Below are 27993 nucleotides of genomic sequence, written 5' to 3' on the forward strand. Positions count from 1 at the left end.
TTCCATTCTTTATTCCAGTCATCTTTTACAATTAATTATTTTCAGCCCTCAGATACTCTACCACCCCTGCTATATTAAACAAATATAGCAGGGGTGGTGGACAAGTGGTTAGTGTGCTTGGTTTCATTGTGGAAGATTCCCAGTTCAAATCCCATCCCTGCCACATTCCTACATGCAATGTGGAATTGCGTCATGATATGAAGGGCGTGTGGTGTGAAACTTGTGCCAAATCAACACAGTAGATCCACCTTGAGTCACCTGTGGTGACCCCATCCCCCCACCCCCCCGTCAAAACAAGGAAGCACCCGAAGGGATGTATAATTGGCTTGCTGTTAGCTTGACGTTAGGTGCGATGTTGAGGCGCTGACATCATACATATCCTTAGCATGAGCTGAGTGCCTCCCTTGTGAGCAATGGGATTTATGTGCTTAAAAAATACATGCATGCATACATGCATTTATGCTAACATAAATGCATACACACTGGCGTTAATCCTGTAAGTGACACTAACTGCAATCTGAACACAATGCTAAAATTAAGTTCGTTCCACTCCTCCAGCCAATGCAAAGGATTCGGTATCGGGTTATTTGGTCATGTGACTTTTAGTCTGGATTCTGACATTTTACTGATTGGCTGAGACACGCCACTGTCTGATTGGCTGCAGCCATTGTTTACAACGTTTCAAGCCTCCAAATGTTTTCGGTTGCCATGCAAATTCCAGACACACAAAGCAAGTGCCTGGTTTCCATTTTGGTTTGACAGGGGTGAGATAAACTCCCACCCCCGATATTTGCGAGATTTTGCAACTGGTTTGTCTCACTTTTCAAGTCTTTCGGTTTGTTTTTCACATTTTTGGCGGTTATGCCACAGCCAATCACAGAGCGTGGCGTGATAGCCAATAGCGGCCGACGTATCAGATGGACCAATCACAGCCATGTTTTCAAAAACACGCTACCAGTCTCTTTGTATAAGAGACTGTGGTACCAGTGCTATGCTAAAATTTGCTAGCCTCACATAATGTGACCCTAATGGCTATAGTTAGAATTTAGACATGTTAGCAACAGATTACGCGATCTCTGAGACAAATATGGATCAACTACTTAGCCTATCATGGTAGAGCTAGGCTAACATTATCTTTGGGGCTAAATTAAATTGTCAGACATTTTTCCTGATCTGTGGTGCTGTGGAGTACATCTAGCAGTAATGTCATGTTAAAAATTCATTTTAAAGATGCATTTTCAACATTAGTAACATTCTTTTCTCATTACTCACAAATGTAGGTGCCATGGCTGTGATGTCAACTCGGATATCTCAGGTTGCTCAATTTCCTGACAAGATTCCAAGCGAAAATTACAGCCCCATACAGCGTTAAAGCCATTTTTCCTCGAGCTGGAGGATGAAATCTCCGACCTTCCGAGGGTTTTGAACGCAACGGCTGTCATTAGCATTAAGACTCACTGAAATCACACAACACAATGATGACGGGCTAACATTAGCACAAGCAATGGGATTCCAAATGTGCTTTAAAACATATTTAGAGTCGAGTTACAATTCTGCTTCGAAAAATACTGCTTCACATTTTCACGTAATTTTACATGTCTCACAAAATGACAGCCTGTGTGTGGGTTTTGAGGTTTTTTTTTGTTGTTGTTGTTTTGTTTTTCCAGACACAGAGAGAGAGTGGATAAGAGAGAGAGATTCACAGATTTGGATAATTGTGGTATTGATAATGATGTTGATGATGATGCTGATGTTGCTCTGCATGATGCTGCTCAATGTTTGTGCAAAAGTGGGCGGGTCCCAATTCAACTTTCCTGACTGATGATTTGATGAACGGAGGATTTTCCAGTGTCAGTATCTGACAGTCGGTTCAGGTTGACTTTTGCGTTGTTTGTCCAACCTCCCGCCTTCGCGCAACTCTCAAGGAATCCAGTCGACTTTTTTTTCTGTCTCTCTCTCTCTCTTTTTTCATGACAGCCCTTTGCCTCCAGTCTGAGAGCTGGACTTGAGGAGAAGCGGAGCTCCAGGGCCCACTTTGACTTTAAGAAGCATCCCCACACTTTCACACATGACTTTGTAGAATAATCACGCTTTTTTTTTTTTTTTTTTTTTTTTTTTTTTTTTTGGTCGGATTGTGGAAGGCACCAAATTACATTTAAAGTCGCCCGTTTCCCGATAGCTGTGGGCGATCACCATGGAGATGCAAAGGTGGTCTACCAGGTGGAAAACGAAACGGTGGCTGTGGGATTCGACGCTATCCGCTGCGCTCACGATAACTTTAATTCTGCAAGTTACCAATGTCAGAGCAGGTAAGAACTGCGTAAAACTGGCAGCCAGCCTGCCAGCGGATGCGGTAGCCGTGCGGGTCGTTGTCATATTTCACTTTTGATGATGCTGTCACTGGTTACTACGCGACTCACCTTGTCTAAGTTTGCGCACTTTTTCCCATTTAGACTGTGTTCACATCGCCACACATCAGGTGCAGAAATATCTCCTTCACGACTTTTTTTCAACGCTTCCTTTGTGATTAAAATCCGACACGTTATTTGGTGACATCGAATGACGCTGATTTCAAGCGTGTCAATGTCATTTTAAATTATATGCGTCCAAATTTGGGCTACGTGCAAAATGATACAGTTGTGCGCAGGTTTCGAGGAGATGCTTCTGTTCCTCAGTTCCATTTGTATCACTGCAGGCAACATCATCCAAGTGTGGTCAGCCAGGCTGCCTGCTGGTTTCTCAGGTTCCCTGTGGCTCCGCGTAAAAAGCGTGCGTAAAAAGGATCAGTGGCGATAAGAGCCATGAAGAGAGGGAACAATCATGCTGTAATGCATGATGTGCAAAACTAATCATAGAAATGCGTCGTTTGTTTACTTTGCAACTTGAAAGCCACAGCTACAAGTCCTCATAATGTGAGGTGAGGTGAGAGTCTGAAGCATCACTGATTCGCAATGTAAGAAATGTTGTTTAATTTAATAGATTGTGCTCTTAAAGCCACAGAGATAATCTGACAACGTCATAGAGCTCCCATAGATTGCATATATATATATATATATATATATATATATATATATATATATATATATATATATAGTGAATTTTCCACAGAATTCATAGGAATAAATAAATAAATATCATAGGTGCAAAATTGCAACTCAAGCCCAGAATTTCATATTTCTGGTCAGAAGCATCAGAATTTTTCCACATTATTCTGGCTCCCACTAAGTCCAAGAAGGGGCGTTAATGGAAAAGAAAGAAAGAAAGAAAAAAGAACTGGAGCATTTTCTTTGCTTTAAAAACACATATGTGGGTCACATTAACGACTTCTTTCTTTGAAGAATTTTTCCTTTGTCTCTGAAGGCATACAATCATCTATGGTTTTGTTTTATCATCCAGGATAAATATCTGTTTATCCAAGCGTAGATGCATGCTCATATATATATATATATATATATATATATACACTCAACAAAAATATAAATGCAACACTTTTGGTTTTGCTCTCATTTTGTATGAGATGAACTCAAAGATCTAAAACTTTTTCCACATACACAATATCACCATTTCCCTCAAATATTGTCCACAAACCAGTCTAAATGTGTGGTAGTGAGCACTTCTCCTTTGCTGAGATAATCCATCCCACCTCACAGGTGTGCCATATCAAGATGCTGATTAGACACCATGATTAGTGCACAGGTGTGCCTTAGACTGCCCACAATAAAAGGCCACTCTGAAAGGTGCAGTTTTATCACACAGCACAATGCCACAGATGTCGCAGGATTTGAGGGAGCGTGCAATTGGCATGCTGACAGCAGGAATGTCAACCAGAGCTGTTGCTCGTGTATTGAATGTTCATTTCTCTACCATAAGCCGTCTCCAAAGGCGTTTCAGAGAATTTGGCAGTACATCCAGCCAGCCTCACAACCGCAGACCACGTGTAACCACACCAGCCCAGGACCTCCACATCCAGCATGTTCACCTCCAAGATCGTCTGAGACCAGCCACTCGGACAGCTGCTGAAACAATCGGTTTGCATAACCAAAGAATTTCTGCACAAACTGTCAGAAACCATCTCAGGGAAGCTCATCTGCATGCTCGTCGTCCTCATCGGGGTCCCGACCTGACTCCAGTTCGTCGTCGTAACTGACTTGAGTGGGCAAATGCTCACATTCGCTGGCGTTTGGCACGTTGGAGAGGTGTTCTCTTCACGGATGAATCCCGGTTCACACTGTCCAGGGCAGATGGCAGACAGCGTGTGTGGCGTCATGTGGGTGAGCAGTTTTCTGATGTCAATGTTGTGGATCGAGTGGCCCATGGTGGCGGTGGGGTTATGGTATGAGCAGGCATCTGTTATGGACGAAGAACACAGGTGCATTTTATTGATGGCATTTTTAATGCACAGAGATACCGTGACGAGATCCTGAGGCCCATTGTTGTGCCATACATCCAAGAACATCATGTCATGTTGCAGCAGGATAATGCACGGCCCCATGTTGCAAGGATCTGTACACAATTCTTGGAAGCTGAAAATGTCCCATTTCTTGCATGGCCGGCATACTCACCGGACATGTCACCCATTGAGCATGTTTGGGATGCTCTGGACCGGCGTATACGACAGCATGTACCAGTTCCTGCCAATATCCAGCAACTTCGCACAGCCATTGAAGAGGAGTGGACCAACATTCCACAGGCCACAATTGACAACCTGATCAACTCCATGCGAAGGAGATGTGTTGCACTGCATGAGGCAATTAGTGGTCACACCAGATACTGACTGGTATCCCCCCCCCCCCCCCCAATAAAACAAAACTGCACCTTTCAGAGTGGCCTTTTATTGTGGGCAGTCTAAGGCACACCTGTGCACTAATCATGGTGTCTAATCAGCATCTTGATATGGCACACCTGTGAGGTGGGATGGATTATCTCAGCAAAGGAGAAATGCTCACTATCACAGATTTAGACTGGTTTGTGAACAATATTTGAGGGAAATGGTGATATTGTGTATGTGGAAAAAGTTTTAGATCTTTGAGTTCATCTCATACAAAATGGGAGCAAAACCAAAAGTGTTGCGTTTATATTTTTGCTGAGTGTATATATATATATATATATATATATATATATATATATATATATATATATATATATATATATATATATATATCAACAGGAAAGCTGATGTAAGAGTGTAAATTATAGAGCCTCAAGTTAAAAGTATCATCTTTTTGTGAATTTTCTCCCACGATGCACTGGGGCATTTCCTGTCTGAAGTCACACCCTGGTTTTGAACCATCATCAGTCACATTTTTCCACTCCTGATCAAAGTCGTGGATAAGTCTCAAGGTCATCAGGATGTGGATAAACTGCAGGCATCACCTTAAAATAAAATAATGATGGAATTAAATAACAGAGTGGCATTGCTTGCCCACTGCCCATCTTTCTTCACTCTGACTGATATTTAAACTCACCATAATTGCATGATATGCTAGCAAACATTTACAGGCGCTCCAATGTACTTTAATGACTACTTATGCTGCCAACTCTTAGTAGATGGCAGTGACACAAAAAAAACCCCAGCGAGACGTCCTGCAATGGTGCTGCGAGACTGAAACCCACAAAGTTATTAAGACAGAATGTCACACATTCAAAGTGATCATAAATCTAAACTTAGGCTTCAAATTACACAGTAAGGAAATGCAAATTCACAAATCAATCAATAAAAATGCTGAATTAGAATGTTAGTGTACACTTTCTACAACTAAAATTACTTTCAATTAAAGGCATCCGAGGGCTGATGCATACACTGTACACACTGTGATATAAATGTACAAGTAAATCTACAGTATATATATATGACTTTTGATTATGTATGACTTCATCTTATGACTTCTGTGTGACTCCATTATGAATTCATTCACATCAGTCAATCAATGAAAAATATTTTGTTGCTCAATACATACTTTACTCGTAGATCATCCATCTAGTCTTCTTGGTTCTTGAGATATCCAAAAAAGGTGTCTTTCAGACCATGTTTTCCTCTACCTTGACCTTTAATTAAACTCCTCCAAAACAGAATCAACTCTATTTATTAAAGTAATATTCAAACCACGGTTGATCCATCTAGTCTTTTTGGTTACTGAGATATACAAAAATGGTATTTTCGGATAATGAATGATGTTTAACCAAATTACTCCTAGATCTTTTCACCCCAAGATATCAAGTACAGTAATATTTTCACCAAGTTTGAAGAAAATCCATCCAGCCATTTTTGAGTTATCTTGTCCACGCACACACACATCATGCGCACAATATGGACAATCATGCACACAATGGTGTCACATTTGTAAATCTGTATATCTGTAAAATCTGCAATGGATTTGGTGTCATAATTTGATTCCTTCATCCAACATCTTGTAATGCAGGATTAAAAAAAAAAATCATTTGGAATCATTTAAATGTACAGTTATTTATAATAAATTAAATTTCACTTTTCAATTTAATCATCTTATAATGTGCCAAATCACAACAAAAGCCATCTCAAGGTGCTTTACACAGAACAATTCAATAAAAAATTAAATAAATAATTAAAAATGAATAGAAAATTCAAATACATAATTAAAATCAGAAGTAAAAGAATAAACCATACAAAATAAAAACTATTCATAAGAAAGAGAATAAAAATGGGTTTTGAGTCTTGATTGAAAACTCCACAGACTCCGACCGCCTCACAGTCGCAGGAAGACCGTTCCACAGGGTGGTGCACGATGAGAAAAAGCTCTTTGACCCACTGACTTCTTCTTCACCCTGGGAACACAGAGAAGTCCTGCATCCTGCAACCACAATGCCCGGGCCGGCACGTAAGGTTCCACCAGATCAGCCAGATAAGATGGTGCCAGTCCATGAACAACTTTATAAGTCAATAACAAAACCTTAAAATCTGCTCTCACAGAGACAGGGAGGTTAAAAATAAAATAAAATAAAATTTTACAAATAGGAGATTGGTGGTAAAATTGGTGATCCCACCAAGATTAGATGCACAAACTTGGCAGTAGTCACAGAACTTTACTATCAGGCGGTCCTGTGTCATATTCACAATTACATCCAGAAAGCTGAAGCAACACTCCACCACACTCTCAGCACAGGACGAGACACATAAGTGTGGCAGAACATTGTGTAGACCTCTGGCACCTAACAGCTTTTGTTCAAGAAAATCGTGTCAGGATTGGAGTTTGACCAGAATAATCTTGCAAGCCTGTGATTGGCTGCAGCTGGAGGCCACATGGCCAACAGCAGGCGACTGACAAACAGAATTTTTTGCAATGAATCAAGATTCAATAGCAGTTATCCTGATGGATGACTGAGATTCTGCTGATGTTGAGGTGAATGTTATGCGCTGACATTGAAAGACATCACTTTGGTGGATATTGTGTTATGATCTGTTCTTAGTTCAGATCACAGCTGCTTTTTGTTCAAAGAACTCTGATGGCACAACATTACACCAATGATATCTGTCACCCAGGTCTCCTTAGATTGGAGTTTGAATATAGCACTTGCACAAACCTGATAGTATATCTGGGGGAGTGAACTTGGTCAAAGTATGTCAATCCGCAACACAATTTAAAAAATTTTGCTCAAGAGATGCAGTAGCAAGTCAGTTCAGGTCTTGGAGCATGCGCCGATGTCGGGTGTCACTGCATCCACCACTCTACAGAACCCTTGAGATTCCTGGTTACCAACCACCCAGATAGACCACTGCTACATTCACCTCCTAAAAGTAGCCATCTATCTGTCACACCCAGGTGAATCGTGAGCTTCCCTTTGGCTTAGTCCAGTTGCTGGGGTCCTCAGCACTGAGGTACCTCCATGTTGGATTAAAGTGCATCACATGGCAATAGAGTTGTAGCTGAACTTCCTTTTATGTGGGTATCCAAGGATTCTCTGAAGGGATGTAGTAACAGTGACAGCCAGTCCTCATCTTAGGTTTGCATTCCTCACACCATGTAACTGCCTTGGTTGTTCACTCACTCACTTATTTGGGCGGCCTCAACCGGGACCTAACATAGATTTCATCCATCTGATGCATTCCTTCACTGGTGTCTCTCTTCATGGTATCTACATATTTGTCCCACTCTGAGCTCCATGTAACCATGGCCATGAGTTGGCTCCCAAAGAATGAGACCACTGTCAGTCATCTCTGGGTGGGAGCTGCAGTGACCAGTCAGTTGTATCCTCCAGATCACCGGCCCATCCCCACTTCTCAAACGTAATGATCCATCTGCCACAATGAAGTGAAACATGGGTGTCCTGTCATCTTTTCCTGTCTCTCAGGTCCTCAACACTGAGATGCTTGCATAGTGTGCCACCTGTACAAAATTTTGGCAGCACTGTATCTTAGTGGTTAACACTGTTGCCTCACAGAGGTCCCAGGATTGCTTCTGACCTGGTCCTTATTCTGTGGATTTTGTAAGTTCTTCCAGAGTTTGAACGGGTTCCTTCCTTGTACTTACAAAGACATACAGGTTCGGTGGATTGGTGAGTCTAAATTGACTGTAAATGATAAATGACATGCATTTAGGTAGCACTTGCATGGTCAAAATGCTTTACAGTGATGCTTCATATTCACCTATTCACACAAACACACCGATGTTAGTGTGCTGCCATGCAAGATGCCCAACTGCACTTTGATAGCAACCAGCCTCGATTTTCCAGTGTGATGGTGATTGACCTGCGATAGACTGGCGTCCTGTCCAGGGGGGTGTAACCCCCCCTCTTGCCCAATGACTGGTGGTATAGGCTTCAGCTCCCACTCCCACCCCACACCCGTAATCTTTTAAACAGAATAATCATGTAGAAAATGAACGAATGTCCAAGTAGTACTCCTCATCTTCCTGTCTGTTTTTCAATTCTTAAGGTGCTACATTATCATTTCTGTCATTTTAGTTACAAAATTTTTGTCACAGTAAAACATTATTTCACAAATTGCATCAGTGTGTCTATATCTGCATTTTGAGAAGAGCAGCTCAAGTTGCAGGTATTTATGATGTCATACTGTGTTACGGTCTGTTGGTGAAATTACTGCTGATCTTTAATTAAATAAAGTGAGGTTTCTGCTGTGCCTCATACTTTGAAGGTAAACCCCGTCCTCTCGGCAGGCAGTAAGACGCGCCACTTAAAATCAGAAAGACTGACAAATTATCCCTCAGACGTGCCCGAGGACAGTCTGAGAATGCTGTGATACCTTTGGAAAGGAGTCCAGCTTTCAGCTCTGTCTTGTGGTTGCCACACTGTCATTAGAATATGGTTTTCACTGTAAGTCGTGGAAGGATTGAAGGTTTGAAGTGTAGTTTTTTTTTTTTTTTTCGCTTTTCAAGTCGCGGACGCGGCACCCCTTTAAAGACAAAATGCATTTTGAAGCTGTGACTACTTAATGGTTTTGGGATATTGCCTGTTTTTCAGGGCTTCTGTGAAGGGAGGGTCGTGGAAGAAGAGGGGTTGAAGAGTTGGGTGAGGGTTGGGGTGGGGGGAGTTCCTGGCCAATTCAGCACATCTGGAATATATGAGGCCTAGAGGTATGCAGTAATGCAGAAAGGCATTCTCAAACTCACAAAGAGACCTTTAGTCCGTGCCATTTTTTCAGAACCAGTAGCTCTGTACATGGGATAATAGTCTGACGAGCTGCAGACTATTTTCCTTTCTTATGAAGCATTTGCTGTGAGTTTTAAAAGTTGGCACTCAGTACGTTGCGTTAATATTTTATTCTGTCTGTGTCCTTGTCAATAGCAAGTCCGTCTGGTCGTCTTCTGGACAAATGAATCCTTTGTCTGTTGAATTGTTGTCTACACCGTATCACTCACAAAAACACATTTTTATGGCCTCAATCCTCCAGTTTTGGCAAAACATAAAAGCTGCACCGACTGAGTTTGACAGCCAAAAAAAAAAAAATGTGACTCAAATGCTGGAAAAAGTTCACCACTTTGGATTCATGATGTGCTGCATTAGATGTGCTGACCGTTTCAGTAGATGCTGAAATAGTTTGCGTTGGTTTAAAAGGAGCGCAGAGTAACTTTAAAGAAACAGAATCTTAAGGCGCAGTCCCTGAGCATGTGCTTGAATTAAGTCCGTTTGAATCGCCACTCAAGCTGCTGTTTTTCTGGTCACAGGAGATGCAGCGACGGGGATGGGGCCTTCTCGGTTTAGTCTCGTGGATGTTTTCCTTTTGGGGTGGGAGGTGTGGGTGGGAGAGGTGGGGGTGCAGGGAGTGGTGCCAGTGTTATAATGGATTCAACATGTGGATGCATCGCTCCAACCATCAGACCCCCCTCCTGGTCACCACAAGTGAACAGGAAGTGCACAATCAGCGCATTCTGGCTTCACTTGGCATGTGCATTTCAGCAAGGAATGTTGATAGGCTGAAATTTTAAGTACCAAATTTTGAAAAAACTTGAAGAGTTTAAATCCAAATTGTACCAAACTTGATGAAATAATTGATGGTCTGTCGAGGATCAAGTGATTTGATGTTGAGAAAAATTGGTTAAAAAGTAAAGGTCGCATTGTGCTCAGAAATTGTGCCAAGTGTTTTTGTTGTGGGTGATATTTGGGTGATATTTAGAATGGATGCTGCAAAGAATTGGTTAAAGATACTGGATGCTAATCAGTGGACCTGTTACTTATGAATATGAAGTTGCATATTTCTTTTCATTTGGTCACATAACCTTTGATCGTGGGTGATTTTGAAAGATCACACTCGCTTCGAATGGAAAAATGATAGAAGGCAGCACTGTGATGCGAACAGTTAGCATGCCTGCCTCCAATCAAGAAGGTCTATTCAAGGCCACCCATGCCCTTTATCTTGTACATCTGGAGATGGATCTGCAAGGGCATCTGGTGTAAATCTTATACCAAATCAACCTGCAGATAGATCCCCACCAGATCCACTGTGACAACCCCCAAGCAAAAATGGAAGGCACTAAAATAAATTAATGTACTTTGCAAAAATGGAAAATGGACTGCATTTATATAGCGCTTTTCCATCTGCATCAGACACTCAAAGTGCTTTACAATAATGCCTCACATTCACCATGATGTCAAGCTGCTGCCATGCAAGGAGCCCACTACACACCAGGAGCAACTAGGGGCTTAATGACCTTGCCCAAGGGCCATTAGTGATTTTCCGGTCAGGCTGGGATTTGAACCAAGGATCCTCTGGTCTCAAGCCCAACACTTAACCACTAGACCATCACCTCCCCTGGAAGAACTGGATAAAAAAAATGCAACTCCAGTTACTGTTAATCACCAATATGAAGTCATATATCACGTTTCTGTTGGTCACATGACCTATGACTTTGGGTGACCTTGACTCATTTAGAATGGCTGTTTCGACAAAATGGTTAACTGTTAAACAAGACTACAAAAACATGTATCACCTTTCTAATGGGTACACAATCTTTGACCTTGAGTGACCTTGATAGATCAAACTCAAGGTTGTTACTCACAGATTGGAGTCAATATGGATTAAACATGATGTTGTGAATTAGTCAGAAATGTGCCGATCGTCCTGTTGAGGTCTCATACGCTGCTTTTGGGTTTGGGTTAAGGTTGGACTTTTGGATGATTTAGTTTGATCTGGTTTTTGTTCCAACATTTGACTCAGAGGTTGTCTAAATCCAAATCAAATTATTCTGAAATTCAAGTCATTTGTAGTGTGATTTTCTTTTTTCATTTGAATATTGCAGAATATGAACCCCTTTCAGTGTGAACGGTGACACAGCTGTTCTGTTGTCTGGTTCATGCGTTTTTGCAGCACATTATCAAGTACACGAGATGCTTCTGCGTGATCCTTTTAAAAATATTTGGTTTTGGAATGAAAAATAAAAGAGAAAAAAGCTAAACAAAATAGAGAACAAAGAGGGTTATGTGCTTCTAAAATGTCTACTTCAGTTTTCTCTAAAATTGGGTGGAATGTTTTATTATTTTTATAGTGAGATCCAAATGCACCACACCCAAACTGAGACACGGTTTCAAATTATGGCTTTTAATAATATTACTTCTAAAAGATGGGAAGTAAAAAAAAAAAGAAGCAGCAGAAATAGCAGAATTAACACATCTGAAACAAATAAAATAACTAAACTATAGGGAAAAAAGAAAAAAAGTCAGAGGAGATATCCATATAATGAACAACATGGGGCGGGGGGGTCATCATATGATGAATGACTTCTTGAGTAATGAAGGGATGTGAACCAGAGAGGACAAATGAGAAGGCTTTCAAAATAAAACAGGACCAGAATGTGGAACTCTTGCAGCCCTGTTTGTGCCCGATGAGAAAAATCTCCCACTTTTGGTGGACATAATTTTCTCAGTAAATGTACGTGTCTCCATAATAATTTGTTCACTGAGGGGGTCCAATCCCCAACCCCGATAATTAGCAGGGCAAGCATCGGGTTAATGGAGTGGGTGAGTGGGTTGACAAAAATTTCCATAATCAACTGCTTTGTTTTCCAGATAGATACAAAAATGCAGACATGGCACTTATTTTGGGCCATTTCTGCATTTTTGAACATGACCAAAACATAAAATAAAGATGTATAAAACCCATCAAGGTGCTTGCAAAGTCTTGTTGCTAATATGCGGGTCCTGTTGGCCACTAAGCCCACTGTTGTGATTTATTGCTGTACAACCAAAAAAATCAAGTTTCAGAAGAGCAACCTAGAAATATCTGTAGGAATTCTGAGTTCAAGTAGGTTGAGCTCGATCAACTGGACTTTTTTTTTTTTACTTCCGCAAAGATGTTTTGTTTTGCATTTTATGAATTTCCCACAGTGTCTTCTTGATGATATCAAAGACATGAATCATTGGTCTCAGAAGGAAGATTTCCCTTTAAGCCTGTTATCTTAAAGGCCGTATCCTCCCAAAAACACATTAAACTGAGCAGTAAGACATTGTTTATCGCGGCAGAGGACACATCCTGCTCTCTGATTCACTGACATGTGAGAACTCATCTTGACTTTTGCCCTCTTGGTTTTAGAAGTTCTACAAATAGGGATATTTTGTAATAATTTGTTGATTTTAATTCATCTAGAGCTTAGTCACTTTATTTTCTACATTAAAGGCAGCACGTTGATGGGGTGTTTAGTGCTGTTGGCTCATAGTGAGAAGGTTCTGGGTTCAAACCTGGCCTGATTCACTGATGCCTTTCTTTGTGGAGTTTGGATGTTGTCCTTGTGATGTCTTTGGGTTTTCTTAGGTTGTTTTCTTGGGGTGGTGATGGTTTAGTGGTTAAGCGGTGGTCTTAAAACAAGAAGATCCTTGGTTCAAACCTCTGCTAAGCCAGAAAATCAATAAGGTCCCTTGGGCAAGGTCCTTAATCCCTAGTTGCTCCTGGTGTGCAGTTAAGTGCCTTGCATGGCAGCACCCTGAAATTGGTATGAATGAAAGCGAGGCATAATTGTAAAGTACTTTGAGCCTTTGAGTCATTTGGAAAAGAGCTATATAAATGCAGTCCATTTACTATTCTTCCCTTGAGTCCAAAAACATGCAGGTTACCCGTCATCTCTAAATTATGTGTCCATGCAACCGATTTCATTTTTGTGTTTATTGATGGTCTCATGACTTTTTAGGTTGGAACCTATACCTCTCATCCAATGAGAGATGGGATAAGAAGAAGAGCCTTTATTTGCTATTTTATACATACAGTGAATTTTTAAGATATTTTCATTAATTATAGTTGAACATAATCCAAGTACTAGGTACAGTGTGTAACCACAGTATGGTGCTTGGGTATCAACGTCAGGTCTACAGAGACTCACCTCTCTGTAGGCATGAACTGAATGTGCATGTTTTGATGGTGGAGGAAACTGGAATGCCAGACAGAAACCATGCAGAAACGAGAAGAACATGCAAGTTCTACTCAGAAAGAACTAGGCATCATGGGATCGAATTTCGATCCATCTGGCTGTGAGTCAAGAATGTTAACAACTTATCCTTTATGGTACCAAAGGATGGAGGCTTCAAACCTCTACTTCTTCTCTGCCAGTCACCCTCTGCACACTGTCATCAGCAACCAGAGGAGCCTCTTCAGCCACAGACTGCTCCTTCCCAAGTGCAGGACCAACAGACTGAAAAACTCCTTTGTCCCTCAGGCCATCAGACTGTACAACTCCTCACTCAGGGGGAGGAGGAGTAACAGGAAGACAGGAGATGGGAAGGAGAGCAACAGTAGTAGCCAGTAAACAAATAGTGAGCAGTATTTCTGGTATTCATATTTGTATTTACATTTTGAAAATTGTTTTTTACTTCTACTTTTTATACTCTGTGTGCTTCTTACCCTGTGTGCTGCTATACAATGCTGCCGAAACCTCAGTTTCCCTGAGGGAGTCTTCCCAAGGGATTAATAAAGTTCTGTCTAATCTAATCTAATTTTTTTGAGACACAAAGTGTTTATGGATAAGAAATAGATTTTTTCTGCATGAAATCATTCATATCCAGCCACATCCCAACCTCGTGTCAAATCATAATGCTTTATCAGAGTCTCTGCCATCAATATAGTGATGATACTATTAACCTTTATAATAACCTTGACCGTAATCCTAAATTCCAGTCACCCTCATAGGAAACTATAGGTTAAGGGTGTGGCTTAAGACACATTTCTACCGGTTGTGTAATACAAAAATGTAGTAGAAAGCCTGGAGTGGAAAGCATTTTCACCCTGTTAGCCTAATATGGCATAACTTAGCATAGCATAGCATATCTCATTCTTGAGGGGAAAATAAATTATAGAAGAAAGCGTTATTCCGGCTTTTTGTTTTTGAAATACATCTACATTTCTGTGATCTGCTTCATTACTATTTCAGGTGGCTTAAAAGGCCCAGTTGGACATTGTACCCTCTGCGCAACTAGTTTTTGCAACTGCTGCTATCATCAGGCCAATAAACAAACCGAAACAGTGTATTCAGACAAAAAAGCAGAAAAACTACAGGCATTGTCAGGAGGTGTGGTTATACCGCCCTTCCTCATTGGCTGGTGGAGGCTGCAACAAATCTTTCCTGGCATTGACAGGAAATAATGAATCATGGTTTCATTTAGTTCATATTTTTGCATAAGTTTCTAGCACAGAACAGCTCCATATAAACACACACAAGTCATTGTTTTCGGTTGACAGTTCACTACTTGACGGTGCCAAGTACAGGCAGTACTTGGCAGTGTCATTATAATAAAGTTTCAAAGTGACAGTCATAGCACAAAAGCCAGAATGAACAGATTTCTTCAAGCACTTTCACATGCCTGTGCTCAAACGCCCTGCGCCTACTCACTGCTCTCTATCCATCGCAATACTCATCACCACTTTCAGTCACATAGTTTAGCTCCAGATAACCCCCAGCTCTACTGGCTCTCCAAAACACCCTCATAATCACTCTGGAAATGATGGTGTGCTTCAGAGATTGGTGGAGGTGCCGTTTTGAAAGCAAAAATACAGAAGCGGAAGAAGAAACATCTTGGGACTAATAAGTGAAAGTCTTAGGAATTTGCTTAGGCGATTACAGGGGACTGTTTACGACTGTTTCTGCACAGTAGTTTCACAGGCTTATTCATATAAAGCACTCCGGGAGTGTTAAGAAGCTTGTAAAGCCCCCCGCAGTGACGGCATCATTCAAATGACGAGGTGTGATCGACAGCCGTGGTTTTTATTGTCCCATATGTGTTTCAGCATCTGAATGGGTCTGAACATTTTTCTGTCCCTCTGCCAGTGTGCAAAGTAAATCATAAATGAACAACTGACAGATTTGGCCAACAGTCTGTGCAGCCAAGTGGTGTAATGGGTGTAAATGTTGACTTACCATCAACATGTCAGGCCCAATTACTTTTTTCTGTTTACTGCTGAACACTGCTGTAAAATGCATTTTGCATCAAGACTAATAATCAAGTAGGAAAGGTTTACTGATCTTGACGATGCTGTGATATTTGCGGAGTCGGTGGATAATTCCCTGATTGCGACATTTGAGAAGCTGTGTGAGGAATCTGAGTGTCTGAGTTTGCTATTGTTGCCAATCAAGTCTGAGATCGAGGAATGACATTCATGTCTCAGGGGACTCAACCTTTGAGATTGGGAGATGCTTGGGAAGAGCTTATGGAGTCAATCAATCAATCAATCCAATGAAATTGCCCCTTGTGGGATTAATAACACACTGGGAGCAACTAGGGGATTAAGGACAGACAGATTTGGAGATGCCGATATCTTTGTAGGAGGGTGAAGGTCTAAGTCTTTTGGGTTCTGGTGCTTCCTGTTCTAACATATGGTCATGATACATGTACACTAACCAGAGACCTAAGATGATAGCTGGATGTCTTTGATACCAGGTTTCTTTTTGGAGAATTCTTGGGTACCGCTAGAATGAATTTGTGTCAAATTAGTGGTTTTTTAGAGAGACTCAGATGTGGAGTATCACTTGAATTATGAAGGATCATCAGCTAAGACATTTAGACATGTTGCGTGTTTCTCTATGTATGATCCAGCACACAGGTGCCTGAGTGTTGATGACCCTATAGCAGCTAGAGACGTCCAAGGGGACGCCCACGTTTCACCTGGCTGCAGCAGACAGATGGTTGGGATGGCTCAGTTGTTTGTCTGGACGGTTGCTTTTCAGGACCTGAGACATTTCCGTGGTGTTGTGGATGCTGCAACACATGCACAGGCTGAACTCTGGCTTTGTTTTTGTTCAAGTGTTGGTACTACATTTTCTTTTGCGATTTTGGCCTATGAGGCCATGGAGTCACAGTTTAGGTTCCGAAACAGAGAAGGCTCCGTCACCTCTCTGCTTTAGTCTCAATGACGAATGGCCAAAAAACAATCCCAGAGGATCTGAGAGACCTACAGCGGTAGGGTAAGGTCCAAGATGTAAGAGGAAGCTTTATCCTTAAATGCTAGTGAAACAAATATATCTTAAATAATAACTGAAATTTGGAACCTAGCAGGAACCTAGTAGTGTGTATGTGTGTATGTGAGTGGATGTGTGTACTAGACAGTACTCCGGTGGTGGCATTTTGAACATGTTTTGTCAGGCAATGAGATCTGCTTCACTGAGCTCCATATCTAGCAGGGAAGATATGTGTAAAATATCACTATGAGTGTGTGTTTTATGGAAACGGCACCAAATTGTGCACAAATATTGACTAATATATAGTTAAAGCAGATGTCATGCCAAACTAATTTTTTAAATCAATGTAATTGTGGTTGGAATGGATTTTGAATGTAAGATAACACAGATAATGACACTCCATTTGTGTCTCTATGACATAGTAATGAAGACAGAGGATTTTGAATATTTGTGGAATGGTATGGCAGCCATCTTGGAGTGTACTAGTTATTATCCTCAGTTGAAAAATTGAGCTTGGCATGATATCTTGGCGTGATATCTAAAAAAAATTATTATACGAGTGAAGTGACGTGCAGCGGCACGAAACTCGCTCATGGTACAGGGAGTCCCAAACAGAAAGTGCCAAATATTGAGTCAACAGTGAAACAGGAAATGTCAAATGTCAAACACTTCCTGGATCAACACTTCGTGGATTGACAGACGAGATCTCATGAAATCTCACCAGAATTCAGTGGCAAGTTCACACTGAAGTGCCAAATTTTGAGTTCACACTGAAAACAGGAAATGTCAAATGTTGAACACTTCCTGCATGGGTGGAGCTAGAGCAGAGGCCAAGGTTGCACTGCACTCCTTGAAATCTGATTGGACACAGATGATTGACATGTCACAGCACCAAATGTCTGGTTGAAAAGAGCTGCATTTTGAAATCAGTGACCCATACTGACTGCTAGGTCTCTCCTGTACAGTAGATGGCGCTGTGTACCACCACAAGATGTTCTAATCCACCTTATTATTAGAAGAAAAATGTTTGAACTGAGATTTTTTCCTGAAAATATCACTTGAACCACAGAGTTCAAATGACACCAAAATTATATTGGTGAGTAAACGACCATATTTTATGCCAGGAAGGAGGTCCAGGTTGTTAAAAGCAGCATTTCTCCTTTAATTTGGGTTGCCTTATATATACACGTGTTTCATTGATTTTAAATGAGCAGGCAGCTTTTGATTCATGAGATATAATGTGAAGACACTCACGCTGAAAGAAATACAGCTAATTTACTCCTCCTCTGTTCTGTATAAAACCTGTGTAACCTCTTAATTTTGCTCTCTGAAGGACTTTATTATTATTAAATAACCTCTTAATTTTGCTGTCTGATTGACACACCAGTGACACAACTTTAGACAAATAAATCTAAAGTTATCTTCCTTAAACTCAAACTGAAACAAATCTCTACAACTTGACATAAATAAATTAAAAATATGAAATCCAGCTTCTGATGAAGTGGTGTAGAAGAGGATTTTCTTAAAAAGACCCGATAGTTCCATAGACCATAGTTCAGCTACAATTTGCCAGAAAGTACATCTGAGATGAAAGCCTAGATTTGATGTTTTGGTAAAAGAAACTTTTGTATTTCTTCATAATTGATGTAAATAAAGTCCAAGACATATTCATTGACTTGGAAATGTTCATGTTTCCATCCCCTGACTTGTCTGAAGAAAACCTGCCCAATAAAACTTCAAGTTTTACAGATTTGCTTTCAGGTTTGAGTTTCAAGAAGATAATTTTAGAAATTTTTTGTTCTTTATATTTTTTGTATTTCTTGTATTTGAAGTGGCATAAACAAATTAAAATGTGTGAAATTCCAAGTGTTCCAATACCTTTGGAGGGCACAATATCCTAACCTTATGATGAGTGTAAAATGAGTGTGGTATTATTGCTGTTTTTTTAAGAATGTTTAATTTTCAATGTTGCTGCACTTCGTGTGAAATCATAGTCATATTGTATATCACATTGATATGACAATATTGAGATACGATAATGTGGCCATATTGCACAGCCTTACTGTCAACTACCAGAAACGTTTGCATATTAATTTACATCTACATTTTTTTTTAATGCTTAAAGCAGCAGGGGGTAAAGAGGGCTGTAATTAAGCTGAAAGGTTTTAGCCATGCCAATGCTCCTCAGAAGCATTTACTGAAAATAAAGTGTGAAGGACCTAAATGACATTGTTAGATGGTGAGGAGCTTCCAGGCATGTGAGAGGCTAAGAAAGAAAATGCGTAAAAAGGTAGAGGGGTCTGGGAGGCGGAGATGCTCCCCAGAACTGAAGGTTTTAGTCATGCTAATGCTCTCCTGAAGCATTTACCTCAAATGTCTGAAGGACCTAAATGACATGGTGAGATGCTGAAGAGCTTTGCATGTATATAACATGTCATATACTATATCAAACCATTTCTCTGCAAAATTTGGCACCTTTACTATAAAATGCGCAATCATTTCAGATATCTGCCCCACAAATTTCTTTTAAAACTCACTTTTGTTGTGTTTTTTTTAATCATCTGAACTACCGTGCAACACTGAGTCATTCCATCTGCTGCTGTGTCATTTTAGATGGAGGCGCATTGTTTCTTTCAGTTTTGCTCCCTTAATTTATATTTAATGACTCTGCGCAGCACTTTGGTCAATGGTAATTAAGATAATAAGAGAATGATTTAAATGCTGGCAGGGAGCTCATACATTTCCTTTGAATTTCCTTCGTTCTCACAAGTTAACCAGGGAGTCATTTTTTGCAACCTATACAACTGTGCATGAATGAAACACTCACTGTACAGAAATTAAAGTGGAAAGAAATGACTCTCCACCACAGTTTCTTATGTGAGTGATTTTAATTATACCCAGCTGAGGAGAACTCAGCAATACACTTCACAAAGAAAGATCTGTCTTCTTCTGGAGAACAAAACCATGTGTAGTTTATATACCCCCCAACCCATGGATTACTTCCCGAGGCTCGTTTGACCAATCAGCCTTCTGCCCCTGACTAATCCAAGAGCAATTTCATGAATGTTGCCTCCACAGTAGCTCATGTATACAAAATTCTGATGCATTTGTTTCGGTAGAAATTAATCAATTTATGTATTTAAAATGGTTTAATGTTAATTGTTTGCCTTGCCTCCCTAGCTGAACCGGTGGATGTACTAAAGGTGCTAGACTTCAAGACCTCTCCTGAAGGAGTCCGGAAAACAACAGGCTTCTGCACAGTCCGAAGAGGATCCAAACCGGATATCGCCTACCGAGTGGGGAAACAGGCTCAGATCAGCACTCCGACCAAGCAGCTCTTCCCAGGTACATCCGGGTGGCAAATTATTCCATTTGAGTCCTAAACAATAATCTAATATGGTTTAGCTTTACCATGATCATCACAGAATCACAGACAGAAACCTCTGAAAATATTTGATTGATGCTCTGATGAAGATACAAGGGAGGCAGTGATGCCTACACCTGCAAAACAAATATGTGCTTAACATGTTTCACTTTCATTATAAATGCACAAATTAAACCCTTCAGTGCAAACAGCTGCCATTCAGAATGATCTGCAAGAAAATATCCATGTACTGAGATTTTTGTGAGCTCCATCTCCACATTAGTGATGACAGTCACTGAGTATTTACTGTACGAATCTCCAAGTAAACTTGTGATTCAACATTAGTCTTCTGTCATATGATATTTGTGGTAAAACCACCGTATATTACAACAAAAAAACGTATTACAGGAGTATTGTATTTGATGTTTTATGCAGAAAGCTTGTAAAAAAATAGTCTCCTTATTCAGCTTTGATTGCTGGCATCCCAGAGGATGATGTAGTTTGGACAATGTGCTGAATTCTAGCTTGGTTTCCAGATTGAATGGATAATGTCTCACTGACAGTTTTGTTTTCCGCATGTTTGTTTGAAATAAGCTTTTATTTACTTTTTCATATCAAGAAAGAATCCACACCAGAAACAAAAGCCGATTTGTTGATGAAAGACAGTGTATTCTAGTGACTTAGTTTTGCAACAGAGAACCTCTGTTGTTGCTGATGGCTGTCGAAAATCAATGTCATCATCACTAAGGCCCCGTGTCCACCCTAGCAGAAAAGCATAAAGAATGTGCCCACACATGCTTCATCCCAGTGGTTTCAGTATTTTCACTGGGAAAAAGCACTTCTGTTGCCATGTGTCTTTTTGACAAGAATAAACAGCTAACAACAAGTTTAGAATGTACACCAATAAAAAGCACTCACCCTCACCAACTCATCTGTGCAATTTGCTATCACAGATGAGGTTTTGCCTCTATTGTGATAAACTGTTAGTGACAAATCAGCAAAAATAAACCTCTCAATTGCCTGAAAAGGCACTGCAGTGACATCACAGCATCTTTCTGAAAAGTTCAGGATTTTCAACTTAAAGTGTCAGAGCTGGCGCACACACAAAAAAGTCTGCTCTGAAAAAAGGCATTGAGTGCAACCATTTTTGTTTTTTCTGGAGGTAGTTATATGCATCCATTTGCATGCTTTAAGACACTGGTACTCAGGGGAAAAAATGCCATATGGACAAACATAAACATCTTTTTGATTTCCACTTGATACCTGACTGGAATAGAATAAAATCACATGCATTTTAGCTACAAGTTTAAAAAGAGGCTTAAATCCGATGAATAATTGTTGTAAACAAGAGTGGGATATGAAGGTTTGAACATTTAGGAGCAAAAATGTCAACTAGCTCATGTCTAATATCGCCATGTCTAATATGTAATCCACCTGGTGACTATCTTTGTTAATCTTTGTTATGGCCAAAGACATTTCCTCTAATCTGATCATTACCTTCTCCTGGACTTAAAAAAAAGTAGTTAATTACTAAAAAAAAAAAAAAAAAAAAAAAAAAAAATAGCAGAGGACATGTTAATGTAAATTAACTTTTTGTTGATCCCTCAAGGGTTCCAGAAACATAAAAACCAATTAATGTGGACTTGAGTTCTACAACAAGAAAGGGGTCAAGTTATGGACACAAAAATCAAACAGTGTTATTTTCACAGGCCTTTGCTGGACCTTGGAGAGCAAGTGTGGCATAGGGTTTGGACTACCGACCTCTAGATCAGTGTTTGAGTCCAGGTGTAACAGATTCAGGGTACCTGTCTGTGTCCTTGAACAAGACACATTATCCACCCAGCTGTAAATGGGTACCATTTTTTGCTGGAAAAGTAACCTGTGATGGTCAGGTTCCCTGTCTTGGGGGACTCTTTGACTCTCTTTGTGATGGGTGCCAGGGTCTGTGAGAGCCTTATTTTTATGGCTCATTAACCGAAGTTGCTTTTTGATGTCATGTATATATTTTTGTGCCCGCCACCCAATCCCAGATAAGCTGATGAAGCTGTATATATGTATGTATGTATATATTTGAGATCTCATCAATGACAAAGGAACACATGCTGAATAAATGCAGCCCTCAGTGAGCTTTGTCCATCAAGGTGGTGATATTTGAAATTCTCTTTTATTAGCCTTATTCTTCACTGGACTGTTACATTTACAAATATGTAGGCTGAAATAGTTCTATTTATGGCTCTTGTAAAAGTAATGGGATACATCACGTCTTCAGAGTGCCTTCAGCTCATGTCAAGTTCACCTTCAGCTTCTTGAACAAATCATGCTCCAATACGACGTTTTGGTTTAAACTGCAAAAAGAAAGTTAGAGATGTAGTAAACATCATTATTTAATTCAGTAACCAAATCTGATCAAATTGTACTTGAACTGACATTTGTGGATGATTGATGTGTTGAGACAGCAGCACACTTCATCTGAGCGAGTCCATGCGAGCGCTGTCAAACCAGGTTTATAAAAGCTTTGGTATCTTCACTGCTTTCAGCAGCCCGCAATCTGTACAGTTTTTTCACCAATGGTCATATTTTTTAATTGTTTTTGTTTTGTGGTTGCCTCATGTTCGTCTGTGGAAGAAATAATAGGAATAAACTCAGCGTAAGACTGGCACTGCTGCCTTAGTGTTGAAGCCTGAATGTTAGGAGATTTGTCAAAACAAGGATTTTTGGCTCTTGATAATTCAAACAGCTTTGTCAGATTAAGACGGATTTAAAAACAAAAGCTAAACATCTTCAGTCTTCATGAGCACAAAGTGCCTTGCAATAGATTAATACATCGGTTAAAAGTGGGTTTAAATCTGCTGAATAACTGCTGTAAACGAGAGTGGGATATGAAAGACAGATCATTTAGGAACAAAAATGTCAGCTAGCTTATACAGTACTGTGCAAAAGTTTTAGGCACATTTAATGCATCATAAAAACCTTTAAAATGATGAATACTGGATCAGTATTCATAGATACATGAAATGTGTGATGAATGTCAGCTTTAATGATATATCATATGAAAACTGGGCTCTAATAATGTGTGATTTTTTTTTCAATATATAAGTCACACAAGAGTATACATCAAAAACTATTTTAAGAAAAAAGCAATTTACAGTATGAGTAATTGTGTTTCACAATCATTTTAATATTGCATGATCATTTGCAGTTGTGTTTGGGTGGTATTCTACTGGCCAGTACTCCTACACAGTAAATTTTGCAGAGTAAAATTTACTCTGCTGGGATAACATTTGGTCCCAGTCCAAATAGAGTTAAATAGATACACTATCTCAGCACTAAATCAACTCTATCACAGTGTAAAATGAACTCTTATTGGAGTAGAAACGCTAGATCTGACAAGACGGTAGAGCTGATTTCACCCTACAATAGAGTGTATTTACTGTATTAGACTGGGACCAAATGTTATTCCGGCAGAGTAAATTTTACTCAGCAAAATTTACTATGTACAAAGACATAATAATAATAATAATAATAATAATAATTATTATTATTATTATTATTATTATTGAATAAAAAATACAGCTCACATATTCACTTTTGTTTTAACTGATTTTGTGTTGACATGCCAATAAAGGGGGGGGGTTACGGGGCGAGCGCATCAAATGCTACTTTTATTATAACTGTGGGTGCCTAAAACATTTGCACAGTATTCTATATATCTGCTTTTACACACACACACACCCACCCACATATATATATATATATATAATATATATATATATATATAATACATACATATTCTGTCATGAACAAGAAATAATGCCAGTATAGGTTTGGTAAATTTATTCTTAACTTGTACAGACTATAGAAAACAGTTTTCACATTTTAGCATTTGTCCAATTTCTAAAGATGTTCAAATCAATTGAATTCAAAAAGATAGTATGCATGGTTATCATACTGCAGTAAAAGATCATAGTATTACATAATCATTTTCTGTGCATGTACTCTGTTAAGTCGAAGCGTCAAATACTAAAAAAAGAAAGATAAAAAGTTTAGCCTTTTTTTAATGTCAGGCATAAAATGCTTTCTTGAACAATTCTTGGTTGTTCGTGGGTGTTATTATTGTGACATGACTGCAGAAACTAAATGAAATCGCCAGTTAATTCACAGGGTCCAAGTGGGAAATGCAAGTCAATAAACTTCATTGGCTAAATGTCCATTTGCTGGTGTGGATCAGCTTGAAATTTAAAGGATAGTAACAAAAACTCCTTAGAAAGTCCAGAGAGATGAATAAAACCCTTGCATACCAAAACTATGGATTGGAATAAGGAATAAGCTTCAGGAGCTATGGTAGTCCCAGAACATTTTCAGTAAAATTGAAAAGTGTCATGGTATAATTCTATATATAGTTCGGAAACACGGGCCAAGCACTGTGAGACAAAACTTTAAAAATGTTTATGTGCCCGTCTTGTATCTTTACACCCACTTATTAAAATGCCAAATGTTGTGTCTGCTGCCTCTTCCATCTTCAGGAGGAGTTTTCCCAGAAGATTTCTCTATCATGTTTACCATAAAGCCCAAAACAGGCCTCCAGTCTTTCCTGCTGTCCGTGTACAATGAGCAAGGTATTCAGCAGCTTGGTGTGGAAGTCGGACGAGCCCCCGTTTTTCTGTACGAGGATCAGCATGGCAAGCCTGTCCCTGAGGAGTACCCCCTGTTCCGCTCCATCAATCTTGCTGATGGCAAGTAAGTGGCCAACTGGTTCTCCAGAGGGTTTGTTGAAGGTCAAATGAGGTTTTGTCTGATCCTGGATCTTTGCTGTGGGTCCACTAACGAAACATGTAACTAAAGTTTGCTGAAGCTCGTCTATGTACCATATGATTTAGAGGATCATTTTCACCAAATAATTGCCTGTAGCAGCCATTCCCAAACACTGCCACCCACTTTGAAATCTGAAATTCTGCTGTAGACTACTCAGAATGAGAGTAAGATGAAGTACTTCTAAATATATGATGAATTACTGATACTTATAATAATTTAAATCCCTTGGCTTTATTTGAAAACTTCTGATTATATTTTAAAATAATCAGAAAATTTTTTTTGCAGTGTACAATGGATGATTTTCAAGTTGCCGCAAGAGCAGCACCTACACACATGCTTGATGACGTCACAACTCTTTCCAATTAGGGAGACGCAGTTGGCTGCTATTGTTTCTGTATGACAATGTTGTTTTTCATCCTACACATGGACGAGTCACATTCAGCTCGTCAGATCTTTAATTATTGATCCGTTCAAATATTGTCAACCTTTGTGCAAGATGTCGGACTTGGGAGGTTGGACAAAGTTTGCCCGGGAACAAAGTTTGCCCGGAAACTACGCCAACAATGAGGAACCGTCAAGACAGAAAGCAAACCAGAATACAGATGAATTGAAGTTATTGTCGGGATTCATTCACATTTTTCAACTGTTTGAAAATTCTGACGAAGCGCCAGCTACAGGAACGAAGCTGGATGACAGTTAAACGATGTCTCTGAAAGTCAACTTAAGTCCCGATTTCTTGTTTCATTTTGATTTCGGTGTCCTTCGTAGTGCTGTGTGACCGGGGCTTTACATCAACATTCACACCGCTGCAGCACTCCTTCTCATTCCTCATGGGTTAACAACAACAATGACAACAAAATTACTTACCGATATGGCGTGGAATTTACCTCCAGTGGCCATTTCACTCCCTGGAAATCTGACAGCTGAGCTGCTGTTTCCAATGACGCCAAGCACGCAAGCGAGAGGCTCCCTAACTGGATGTCTCGGTTTCAAGTTGAAAATGTACGACGGTGTTTTAGGGCCACATAGAATTTTTTTTTTTTTAGATTTCAAGAATAAACTCATAATATTATGAGAATAAAGTCATAATATTATGAGAATAAAGTCTTAATATTACGAGAATAAAGTCGTAATTTTAAGACTTTGAGAATAAAGTTGTAATATTATGAGAATAAAGTCACAATTTTACGAGAAAAAAGTCGTAATTTTACGAGAATAAAGTCATAATATATTACAACTTTTTTCTTTTAAAATTACGACTTTATTCTCGTAATATTATGATTTTTTTCTCATAATATTACGACTTTATTCTCAAAGTCCAAAAAAAAAAAAAAAAGGATTCAATGTGGCCTAAAAACTCCGTCGAAAAAATGAACCATTTTATTACAAAATTCAAAATCAAGACTTTTTATTTAACTAGCAAAAACCCACCGGTTGGGTGGGATGTGTTTGGGGAGTCGTATGTGCTTTTGTGTCTGTATGTGGGGTGGTGGGGGCATTGCCAGATACCTACTTGCGCTACGATCATAGAGTGAAGCCCTCTCGCGGACCACTTGCAGGACCTTCACAACCCACTAGGGGGATACGACACCAAGTTTGTGAATCACTGGTCTATACAGTATATTTTTGAGAAAGAAACAAAGCACCATCTACTTTGCCTGAAGTTATCAAGCATGCTGTGACTCTGGCGTAGTCTGGTACAGCCAGATGAATTTTCAAACACAACCTCTGATCAGATTCTTCTGGACGCCAGGCTACTCCAGACAAGTAAACTAACAGCTTTGAGGATTTTCTTTCATCATGTTTGTCACACAATAACAGCAAAGGAATTGCTCACAAAATTTTCATGACAGCCTTGTGTAAATTATTTACAGCTGTTGGTGCGAATAGTATTGAAGTTGCCATTAATCATTCACTCAAACGTAAACAGAACAACCTTAAAATGGTTCCTTATTAGGGATGCACAATACCATGTTTTGCTGTGGTTGAATACTGGTTATGAATAGTAAGTATCTGAGTATATCTCTATAAATTAAAATTACCTTCACATACATTGACTTTGAGCACAGTTTCTTTTATTCAGGTACTCTCTAAAGGCCATCAAGGTCCGTTTTCACAAAAACGTACTCCTTCCATATGCGAGTACAGTCACAGCAGATGTTGTTCGTCCTTCGGGGTCGAAGATGACCATGGCTCCACTAGGTGGGTAATCAGTGACGGTGCGTCCGGAGGTGGCTGATGAGGCCAATCCGGGCTTGAAAGGTGCGCCCACATGCAGGACACACATGGGTAGGTGCTGCGGTGGAGGTAGAGGTAGCTCGGGCCTTGTGTGCGGCTCGTTTTGTTTTGGCGTCCGCGATCCATCTGGCCTCTGCTGCGCGGGCGCCACTGGTGGTCTTGCTGTGCCACTGAGGGCGGTTGTGGGCAAGCGTTTCCCAAGAGGTGAGCTCAAAGCCCAGGTTTTTCAGGGACGCTTTGAGACAGTCTTTGTAGCGTTTCTTCTGCCCCCCGACAGAGCGCTTGCCCTGGCACAGTTCTCCATACAGGAGCTGCTTTGGCAGTTGAGTGTCAGGCATTCTAATTACGTGGCCAGTCCATCTGACTTGCGTCTTCTGCAGGAGGGTGTAGATGCTGGGGAGGCCGGCTCGCTCAAGGACCTCCGTGTCCGGGACTTCGTCCTGCCACCTGATGTGGAGGAGGCGATGGAGGCAGCTCATATAGAAGTGGTTGAGCTGCTTGGCATGTCTGCTGTAGACAGTCCAGGTCTCACAGGCATAGAGCAGGGTGGTTAGAACCACTGCACGGTAGACCTTCAGCCTGTCCTCTCCATTCCCAGACAATCTCATGGAGCCTTCCAAATGAGGCGCTGGCTTTTGCAACCCTGTTGTTGATTTCTGTATTGATGTTGACTGCGCGAGAAAGGGTGCTACCCAGGTATGTAAAGTTGTCGAC

The 27993-nt window shown here is 40.1% G+C and overlaps 1 protein-coding gene across 1 annotated transcript in view; it reads left to right on the top strand.

Annotated features, from left to right (window-relative positions):
• Nucleotides 1-2122: 2122 nt before the first annotated feature.
• Nucleotides 2123-27993, top strand: part of LOC117521658 (collagen alpha-1(XI) chain-like) — a 221153-nt gene continuing 195282 nt past the window's right edge. Inside the window, 3 exon segments of the mRNA XM_034182979.1 lie at nucleotides 2123-2309; nucleotides 20046-20210; nucleotides 24753-24966. Coding sequence (XP_034038870.1) covers nucleotides 2195-2309; nucleotides 20046-20210; nucleotides 24753-24966 — 494 coding nt within the window. The 5' untranslated portion in view covers nucleotides 2123-2194.

The sequence above is a fragment of the Thalassophryne amazonica genome, chromosome 12 (assembly GCF_902500255.1).
Source record: "Thalassophryne amazonica chromosome 12, fThaAma1.1, whole genome shotgun sequence".
Classification (NCBI taxonomy): Eukaryota; Metazoa; Chordata; class Actinopteri; order Batrachoidiformes; family Batrachoididae; genus Thalassophryne; species Thalassophryne amazonica.